This window comes from Pristis pectinata, chromosome 37 (assembly GCF_009764475.1).
Source record: "Pristis pectinata isolate sPriPec2 chromosome 37, sPriPec2.1.pri, whole genome shotgun sequence".
Classification (NCBI taxonomy): domain Eukaryota; kingdom Metazoa; phylum Chordata; class Chondrichthyes; order Rhinopristiformes; family Pristidae; genus Pristis; species Pristis pectinata.
The window spans coordinates 13,829,652-13,840,733 of NC_067440.1; the positions used below are offsets into that span (position 1 = coordinate 13,829,652).

The 11,082-nt window shown below is 47.1% G+C and overlaps 1 protein-coding gene across 1 annotated transcript in view; it reads right to left on the reverse strand.

The window, feature by feature from the left end:
* The window catches only part of dnah2 (dynein, axonemal, heavy chain 2), a 154,588-nt gene extending 152,345 nt beyond the window's left edge, over positions 1-2,243 (reverse strand). Inside the window, exon 1 of the mRNA XM_052044703.1 lies at positions 2,121-2,243. Coding sequence (XP_051900663.1) covers positions 2,121-2,243 — 123 coding nt within the window. The remainder of the gene's footprint in view (positions 1-2,120) is intronic.
* Between the last annotated feature and the right edge of the window lie 8,839 nt (positions 2,244-11,082).

The window sequence follows — 11,082 nt, forward strand, 5'->3', positions numbered from 1 at the left end:
ACTCTGAATCAGAGGATGACCTTGGATGGATTCTGAGACAAAAGTGCAAGGCTTGCAGGCTCTTCACCTCTCAAGCGTTCCTCCTTCACATCCACCCTCCTCGTCAGCAGAAGGAGAGGATTCTGCAAGTTTGTCTGGAGTTGGCACATTTTCCTCCGACACTGTCAGGTTTTCTGAACACCTCCCAAGGATGAAGAAGCTCAGTTGCTTCCCACCAGTGTATCAGAGAGTAAAAGAGAGGCTTCACTATTCTCCAACATCTCTTTAGATCCTCTACGTTTTCTGGGGTCAGCAGCTAGACCTTCAACTTCCATGTCCTCCTTCTGGTCTTCCTGTAAGTGACATCACTGAAGGAGATAGTGGTCAGAGAAGGACACTGGTGTGACATCGGTGGATCTGACCATAACTGTCTTTAACACAAAGTGCAAGTCTATCCAGGACTGGGCTGAGCCGTCTGATCTCAAACATGTGAATTACTGCTGTGCTCCACTTGCACGGTTGCAGACATCACACAGCTTTACATCTTTTACTATTGCTGCCGTCTGGTCTGCTGTCAGTGCTGCTGAATCGTTCAGCTACATCCATGATGAGCTGAAGTCACCGGCCAGAACGTCGATAGCAGTGGTGGGAGCTGCTGGAGGACAGCCAGCTGCTTGCTCTGCAGGGGCGTGGTGAACACCTTGGTTAGCCAGAGCAGAGAGCTTCTATACAATACGTCTGCCACAGGGGATGCCTACCCACCATCTTCTGACCAGCGATAGTGGATTTGCCTCCCGTCAGCAGGATACTGAGGCTACAAGCGTGACAATCGTTGCCCCACAACCATATTGACAACTCAAGGGACCACCATTGCATTCACCTCTGATAGATGCAGAGTTGAGGTAGGCCCTATCGGTCTTGGGTCAGGTAGTCAGGCTCTAGAAGGGAAAGACTGGCAGCACAATAGATAACGTGGTTAAGAAGGCATACAAGATGTTGGCCTCCATTAATCAGGGCATTGAATACAAGAGCAGGGAGACTCATGCTCCAACTTTATAACATGTTGGTTAGATCTCAACTGGAGTACTGCAGATGGTTATGGTCACCACACTATAGGAAAGATGTGACTGCGCTGGAGAGGGTGCAGAGGAGATTCACCACGATGTTGTCCGGGATGGACTGTTTTGGTTATGAGGAGAGACTGGAGAATCAAGGTCTGTTTTCACTGGAATGGAGGAGGTTAAGTGGGGATGTGATTAGAGTATATAAAATTCTGAGGGGTATAGATAGGGTGGATTTCAGGAAACTTTCCCACATATCAGAGGTAGATGACACTCTAAGGAAATAGATTTAGGGTCGGGGGGGGGGAGGGGGAGAGAGTTAGAGGGGATCCAAGGGGACCTTCACCCAGAGGGTGGCGAGTACCTGGAATGCACTGCCTGAGAGAGTGGGGGAAGTGAGGTCTCTGACAGCAGTTAAGAAATGTCCAGATGAGCACGAAATCCTAGACATCAGGCCAGGTGCTGGAAGATGGGATTAATACGGAAGGGTACCCACTGGTCAGCCCGGCCATGGTGGGCTGAATGGCCTGTTTCCATGCCTTATATCTCAGGGCTCCACCTGTCCAGCAACTTCAGGTCGCACACCCCCAAGGCTCTCCCTTTACCAGTCTGCTCGAGCCAGAGCTGCCTCCCGACATCAGTTCCTTTGTCCTCACCAATACAACCGCCCTCCCTCACCTTGGGGGCGGTACAAACAGCATCAGTCACAACAAAGTCCAGCAGCGGCAACTTTCTATTTATTTATGAAGAGTGAGCCCTGCCCATCGGGTCTGGTTACACAGCCAGGCCTGATGTTAGGAGGCACCTCATTACACAAAGAGCAGTGGAGACCTGAAACTCTTCCCAAGGAAGAAGTTGAGGCCAAAGGTCTACTGGAGCTTTCAAAAGTGAAATGGATAGATCTTTGTTTGACAAGGTGATTAAGGATTACGAGACAGGTGGATAGAATTATGATTCGGAATCAGTCCTGATGAATGAATGGTAGAACAACTCGAGAGGCTGAATGGCCTCCCAGGTGTTCCTAGCTCATCCTGTGGTGATGACCTGTGCCTGCTAGAATCATTCCACAACAAAGCATACCTGTGCAGGTGTGCCAAGGACCACCTGCAGCCCAGCGTACTGATCCATGTACACAGTCAGAACCCTCCGAGTCACATCTCGAACAAACTCGCTCAGCATCTGGTCGTGCTCTGGGGTCCACATCTCAGGCTGGAGATTCTCCAAGACCACCCGACTTTTGAAGAGGTCAATCTGCAGTCAGAAGCATCATGTTGGGTCAGGATTGGGATGGGGCAGGTTCTAGTGACAGAATTAAACAACAGGCCTGGACATTTCTCATCTATCAAAACCCACCCCCAGAACCTCCCCTGCCTGGAGTATTCCTCTTGGCTGAGTAAACCCCACCTATTGTGGGTTTGTCTCCTACTTCAGGACCTGAACAGAAAAATCTGTGGGCTGACACTTGGATCCACAACTGAAGGAGTGCCGAACTGTCAGAGGGGCTGGCCTTGGGATGGGATGTTATACTGGGGCTCCTTTCGTTCTGTTCTGGTGAACGTGGACTATCCGGTGGCAGTATTCAAATAATCACGATGTACCCAATATTCCTTGCAGATGAGTGAAGTTCAGAGGGATCAAGGGGTTCTAGTGAATGAACCACAGAAAGTTAGCAGGCAGGTCCAGCAATAGTTAAGATGCCAGAATGCGATTTGTTGTGAATCAGAGTCAGGTTTATTATCACTGACATACGTTGTGAAATTTGTTGTTTTGTGGCAGCAGTACAGTGCAGGACATAAAGACATAAATAATTACTATAAAGTTACAGAAGTAAATAAATAGCGCAAAAGAGGAATAACGAGGTAGTGTTCATGGGTTCATGGACCATTCAGAAATCTAAAGGCGGAGGGGAAGACAGGGTTGAAGTTCGATCAGGATGTTGCTGAGGCCACACCTGGAATACTGAGCACAGTTTTGGTCCCCTTAACAAAAAAGGATATAGTGACATTGGAGGCCGTCCAAAGGAGGAATCACCGGGCCCATTCCTGGGGTGGGAGGCTGTCCTACCAACAGAGGCTGGACAAGTTGGACCTGTATTCCTTGGAGTTTAGAAGAATGAGGGGTGACCTTATTCAAACACATAAGATCCTACGGGGGCTCGACAGGGTAGATGTTGAGATGTTTCTGTGAGTGGGAGAGTCACAACTGAGAGGAGCTAATGACAAAACAAGGGGCCAGTCATTTAAAACTGAGGTACAGAGAAGTTTCTTCTCTGTGAATCTCAAGAGTTCTCTGTCCCCAAGAGTGGTCTAGCCCAGATCGTTAGATATATTTAAGATGGAGATAGATAAATATTTGAAAGATTAAGGAATTAAGGGTCATGGGGAATGGCACAGAAGAGGAGTTGAGGTGAACATAGATTAGCCATGATCATTTTGTATGGCAGGGCTGGCTTGAGGGGCCAAGTGGCTAACTCCTGCTCCTATTTTCAGGTGTTCTTGTGTTCCTCCCCACTTACAATCATGATCTCATCTCACAGGTGTGTGTGGGACCTGCTATATACAAGCTGGCTGCCTGGAATTCTTCCCTGACAACCGTAGCTCACAAGTAATTCACTGGCAGGGAAGTGTCTTTTGGCATCCCAAGGATGTGAAAAGCTGAAGGTTCCCAGTCCCACAAAGAGCTAGGTGTAACATTTTCACTTCTCTGAAAACTCCAAACTTGCAGCCCTCAGATCTCTATGCCCCTACAATCACAACTTCTGACTCATTCCATGAATGTCTGCCACCTCACCATCAGACTGGTCTCTGCACTGGAATCCCTCCTGAATCCTCTGGTTCTCATCCATGGAGTCAGTTCATAAACCCATCTCTTTGACCAAACATTGTCACTCCTCTCATACCTCCTACTGTGGCTAGTTGTCAAACCTTCTTTTAAAGTATTCCTGTGAATCACAGGAATACTTAATCCTGTGTATTAAAGGTGCTATATAAATGCAAAATATTATCATTGTACACTGGGGAAAGCCCGTCCTTCAATGGAAAACATCTGTCCAAACCTTGTATCAAGTTTTGTCAACAGACCCCAAAGTTTTCAGATTTACTCTGAACCAGATCATTTTAAACCAAAATGGATCACCAGGGCAAAATCCCTGCTGCTGTGTGAGTGACTAACGTAGTATGCAATTTGAACCCTCAGCTCTTGTTCCTCCAGTGATGTACCCAGGTGTCTCCTGAAGCATCTGTTCCAGGTAAAAGGTTTCCTTTGACTGCATGCAGTGGCAAGTGTTAAACTACATTCAGATTTGTCATATAAAGCAGGTCCCTAAATAGGGAAACAGGGATTAATACATCCATTCCCAGTGGTCAGCATGGACATGGGTGGCCTGAATGGCCTGTTTCCATGCTGTATGACTTGATCCCTTCCTCCCCTCCCCCTGGCCCACCACATCTCGAATGAGTCCATAAACAGCGAGACGAAAACTGACTCTAGAGCCAGAATCCAAGGAAACAAGGCTGCAAGAAGAGCCTGCAGAGTCATCACAATGTGCCCCAAGCTAACAGGAATAATTACACGTCGGGGGAAAACAGGTCTAAAATATTTACAATACAACATGACCCTTTCTCCAAAAAAGGCAAGTCTTACCAGGTCAGATACCTCCACCTCCACCTGCACATCAGGGTTTGCACTTTCTTTGGCTTCAGCTGGTTAAGAAACATCAGACAAAGCAAAACATGAGATATCAACTCAATGCACAGTGGGACACAGATTGATATGTAAGGGTCATCGTACAAGCAGCATGGAGATAGTGCCCATGGGACTTCTAGGTCCACTGAGCAAGAACGACCCCTTGTATAGATGTTAAAGGACATTAAAGAGCAGCTGTGACTCATTGATGTTCTCACCACAGCTTCCTTCCAGCACTCATTGTTCAGACATGAATGACCATTCTCCACATGCTGGGGACCATTGGCATTCCGTGAGCTACACCCACCCGAGAGAGAGGTTGGGACAAAGCTGGCACTATGGTTATTGCAATCATTCGTGAAAAGTGGGAAATACACCGAGCACCACGGACCAGGCAGCACTGCTTCACGTTCACTACCTGCAAGCAGACTACTCTCTCTTTCCCCGAGTGTGAAGTTGGACTCAATGCCAAATGGTTCTGCCACCCTTAAAGAAGCAACAGATGACCTCGTGCTGATAACCGTGCTGGGCAACTGCGAAGGATTGGCGGAGTCATCCATGGTTGACTTCCTTCTTCCTGCAAGGCAAAAATACTTCAAGATAAGATTGCAGACTGGTTCCTAGCACAGATGAGCCCACATTCCATAACTCCCCATCAACTGGTCACCTCACAAGTCACAGGATCGCAAGAGTGTAAATCAAATTACTTTGTCCCTTTCTGTTGCTGCCACAGGAAGTGTTTTATAGGAAAATATGAAGGGAGCTGCACCCATTTCCTTTATGTCCTTTCTTAAATAATAGGGTCGCATTATTACCTTTTAATCTGCAGGAACCATTCCAGAATCTATAGAATTTTTACAGGTGATATAACAATGCATTCACCAATTCCACAGCCACCTTTTTCAAAACTCTGGGATGCAGATCATCAGTTCCTTGAGCAACAAACTATCTGCTGGAAGAACTCAGCGGGTCGAGCAGCATCTGTGGGAGGAAAGAAACCATCGACGTTTCAGGTTGAAACCCTGCATCAGGACTCAATTTCTTTCAATTTTAAGGATCATTTCTTCCTTCCCATTGATGCTGCTCAACCTGCGGAGTTCCCTCAGCACATCGTTTGTTGCTCCAGATTCCAGCATCTGCTCAATATTCCAGTCCAACTTTTAAGGGGTGGGAAGGAATAGGAACATAATGCCAGACAGACTGCAGTTCCCAAAGGAACAGATTGGCTCTGGAGGATGAGGAATGGCTGGTGTTGTGCTTATGATGAATGCTGTCCCTGCCCTGGGAAGTGTTTAATGAAATAGTGTAGAGGGAGCTTCTGCTGTCCTTGTGCTGGGACATTTTGACGGGAAGATATAACTACTACAATGTTTCACCTCATTGTGTATAGCAAGATCCAACACGCAGCAATGTGGCATTAGTTGTGCCTAATTCATTACAGTGTGCTTCAATGGCTTTGAAATTCTATGTGCTGTTCAAGAGACTGATGAAGTAGTTCTGTGCAAGAGGCAGAGCTTGCATTTTCAGGGCCTTTCCCACTCAGGATATCCCAAGGCTCGTTGTATTTAACTGCTGTAAATACTGTCATAAGGCAACAATTTTTTTTATTTTTTTAAACAAAATAAACTTTATTCATAATAAAAGACAAACTATGTACAATAATAAAACAGTGTAAACCTTTACATTTGTGTACAGATCAATCATCAATGTTACAGTTTGTAAAAAAAACCACAGCACCAAAAATAATTTCATGCAGCACCTCAGATCATCTGCTTGTGGTGTTGACTGAGAACTCCCCTGTGAAGATGGAGCCTCTGCTTAACACCTCAAGCTAAGGATGGCACCAACTCTGCAGCACTCTCTCCCTGCCATCCCAACACTTGTTGCTCCATGCTCTGAACCATAGAAAACTACAGCACAGAAAACAGGCCATTTGGCCCTTCTAGTCTGTGCCAAAACATTATTCTGCTAGTCCCATCTACCTGCCCCCAACCCATTACCCTCCAGACCTCTCTCGTCCATGTATCTATCCAATTTACTCTTAAAAGTTGAGCGAGCCCGCATTTACCACATCAGATGGCAGCCCGTTCCACACTCCCACCACTCTTTGAGTGAAGAAGTTCCCTCTAATGTTCCCCCTAAACCTTTCCCCTTTCACCCTAAAGCCGTGTCCTCTCGTACTTATAACGTACTCTGTCCCACTAATTTTCTGCTTGTCCTCACTCACAGGAATGGGGGTGCCACAGACCCTCCAAAAAGTCTCACTGACATTACCACGAATGAGTTGTATCTGCAACATTTGAGGATGGGGTCAGGTACAACCATACAGTAAGAACAGAGGAATTAGGTGCAGAAATAGGCAATCTAGTCCTGTGAACCTAATCCACCAACCAGCAAGATGATGGCTAATCTTCTACCTCACCTATTATCTTCCTGCACTATCACCATATCCCTTGATTTCTATACCTAGAAATACCAGCCTGGTACAGAGGCTCCAATGAGCAGGATTGCAAGAGACTGCAGAGGGTTGTAGACTCAGCCAGCTCCATCACGGGCACAACCCTCCCCACCATCGAGGATATCTTCAAGAGGCAGTGCCTCAAGAAGGCAGCATCCATCCCTCACCATCTGGGACATGCCCTTTTCTCGTTACTACCATCGGGGAGGTGGTACAGGAGCCTGAAGACCCACACTCAACGATTCAGGAACAGCGTCTTCCCCTCTGCCATCAGATTTCTGAACGGTCCATGAACACTGCCTCGTTATTCCTTTTGTTTTGGCACTAATTACTTATTGTTATACTTCATGGTAACCTTATATCTTTGCACTGTGCTGCTGCCACAAAACAATCATCATATATAAAAATGTGACGTCAGTGATAAGAAATCTGATTCTGAAATCTATCGACTTCTTGTCCAGACGAATTCAATGACTAAGCTTCCAGTCTCTGGCGTAGAAAATTCCAAAAGTTCACCACTCTTTGAATGAAAAGAATTCTACTTGTCTCGGTCCTAAATGTGCTCCTCCATATTCTGAGACAGTGATTCCAGGCTCCAAACACCTCAGCCAGGGAAACATCCTTCCTGCATCCAGCCCATTGAGCCCCAAAAGAATTTTGTAATTTTCAACAAGATTTCCTCTCATTCTTCTAAACTCCAGAGAATGCACGTCAGGTTTACTGATTCTCTCTCATACGGCAATAGCCCTGGACCCATCTGACAAGCCTTCACTTCACTCCCTCAATGGCAACCACGTCCATTTTTAGTTAAGACCACCAAAACTGTACAGCACAATCCAGATTTAGTCTCACAAAGGCCCCGTGGCACAAAGGCAGTAAGACATCTTTATTTCTGTTCTCAAATCTCATGTGCAGCAATGGCTAACACAAGGGAACATAATTTTAAGGTGATTGGAGGAAGGTATAAGCGAGATGTCAGGGGTAAGTTTTTTTTTACACAGAGAGTGGTGGGTGCGTGGAACGCACTGCTGGCAGAGGTTGTGGGGGCAGATACGTTAGGGACTTTTAAGAGACTCTTAGATAGACACATGAATGATAGAGAAATGGGGGGCTATGTGGGAGGGAAGGGTTAGATAGATCTTAGAGCGGGATAAAATGTCGGCACAACATTGTGGGCTGAAGGACCTGTACTGTGCTGTAGTGTTCTATGTCATAAAAGCTACCATTTCACCTGCCTCTCTAACTGCCTGCTGCTCCTGCATGTTAGCCTTCAACGACTGGTGTACAAGGATTCCTTTGACCATCGACATTTCCCAATCCCTCACCCATTAAAAAATGCACTGGTTTCTGTTTTGTGCACCTCACATTTCTACATTATATTCATCTGCCATGCTCATCACTACTCAGATTGCTTAGTATCCCCTTGAAGTCTCTTTACATCCTTCTCCCTACTCACAATCCCACCTGGCTTTGTATCAGCAGCAAACTTGGAAATAAGACATTTGATCAAATCATTGATAGAGCCATTACCTGTTACATGCTCAAATATGGTTTCCTGTTCAACCTGCCTCTCATATCTCCATAGTTTCCTTTGTTTAAGTCCCTGGTTTCAGACAGAACTACTTTCACTCTCAAGCTCAATGTTGTGGTCTCTCTGCCCCCAAAGGCACCTTTGCAACAAGGTGATTGATTAGCACCTTGTCACTGCATTATATTAAATCTAAAAGAGGTTTTTTCCCCCCTAGTTTGTACCCAGTCCTTCAGGGCTTGGCCAGCTCATTCAGGGTAGTGATACCAAACCACTTGGTGACACACATTGAAATCCACCACCCAGAATGTGTATACTCTGTGCACTTGGCACCAGGTGCTTCATCAAGGAGCACTGAGCAGCTAAAGCAGGGGGCAACATGTAATGATCAGCAGATGGCTTCCTTATTATAATCAACACTTATAAACTGGACTCTTTGACCTCACAATCTACCTCGTTATGAGCCTTATTGTCTACCTGCACTTTCTCTGTAATTGTACACTTTGCATTCTGTATTGTTTTACCTTGTACTACCTCAATGCACTGTGTATGAATAGTGTGCAAGACAAGTTTTTCACTGTACCTTGGTACAAGTGACAACAACAAACCAATTCAGCTTCCTTGCCCACATTTGACCCGATGTCGTGAGGACTCAGGTCGAGAATTCCCTTACACCTCTACAAACAAGACTGTGCCCTTGGTGGTTCTATCCTGGAACCAGGGCCATATGTATCGCAGAGCCTCTGATGGTAAAGTCTAGGGTGTAGGATACAAGGTATGGTTCTGTGGGACAGTTGGATCCCCATGTCCAGAGGTTGGGATGGAGGATGCTGCAAACTCACAGGCTACAGGGTGTGGAACTAAATGGGTTAGGCAGCCCCTCCTGGGCACCCCTCCAGCAGATAGCCTTTCCTGATCAACCCTCCTCCAGAGCCAGTTTTCCTTGTGTTTTTCCCCAATAGAGCAGTGTATTCCCAGTTTAATCCCCAGTTTGTCCTGGTTTTAACCCATTTATCTCCCTGGTTTTAACCATTTATCCCAGCATTATCTTGAGTTTAACTCTAATTTGTTCCAATTAATCACGTTTCAAGATTTATTCCTGCTTTTCTTTATCCCAGTTTAAGACGCTAGTTTATTCCTGGTTTAACCCATTTCTTGCTGAGACCTGATTTATCCACGTTGTCCTGGTCTGTCCCAGTTTAATTACTGGCTTTATCTCAAGTTTATCCCAATTCGCCCTGAGTTTATCCCGAGTTTATCCCAATTCGCCCTGAGTTTATCCCGGTTTTCCAGGCCGCTCCCTCTCACCTTCGTCTCCGGGTTAACCTGCGCCGCTCAACCGAACTTCGCCTATGAAACCACACCCCCTTCCCAAGATTGAAAGCCGCTAAACCCAATCACTCCGAGGTTTGTCGTCTCCGCCCCGCCCACCTCGACCAATGGGAGCAGACCACACGCCCGCACGGTTGGTTAAGGAACCACCTGGTCGGTTGGTGCCGTTGCCTCGGCAACCAAGAAGCACAGCTAACCGCCCGTCAATCACCCTGACTCGGTGCCTGATTGGCTGCTGCTGACGTTGCCCCTGGAAACCAGACGCGTTGATGGCATTTTATGAATGGAACCTTAAAGGTGCAGAGTCCGAACATAAACTGCGTGCAAGTTTTAATTCAGTCCATTACACCGCCAAATATTCTCCCCGATGTGTTGACTTTCACTTTCAAACTTCAACCTGCTTCAAGACTTTGCTGATTTTCCCAATATCATACATTCACAGCAAGAGGCCATTCAGCCACTCGAGCCTGTGCTAGCTCCGTGAAATGGCGTTCCAATCGCTGCACTCTGCTCTCTGGCCGCTTATTCAGTCCCCTGTTGGAATAAAACAAAGTGCTACAAATGCTCAGCAGGTCAGGCGGCATCCGTGGCTGAGAGTTTTCATCAAAACCTTTCTAATTTGGAAAGAAGTGAAGGAGCGCCGCACTGTGGTAGGGGTAGTGCTGAGGGAGCGCTGCACTGTGGAAGGGGCGGTGCTGAGGGAGCGCCGCATTGTGGTAGGGGTGGTGCTGAGGGAGCGCTGCAGTGGAAGGGGCGGTGCTGAGGGAGCGCCGCATTGTGGTAGGGGTGGTGCTGAGGGAGCGCCGCATTGTGGTAGGGGTGGTGCTGAGGGAGCGCCGCATTGTGGTAGGGGCGGTGCTGAGGGAGCGGCGCACTATAGGGGGCGAAGGAGCGACTGCGAGACGAGCGATGCTGAGGGAGCGCCGCACTGTGGTAAGGGCGGTGCTGAGGGAGCGCCACACATCAGCTGTGATCTAATTTAACGGTGGATTGGGGCTGAAGCGCTGTGACCTCCTTTTGCCATGGATTCACTCACAGAA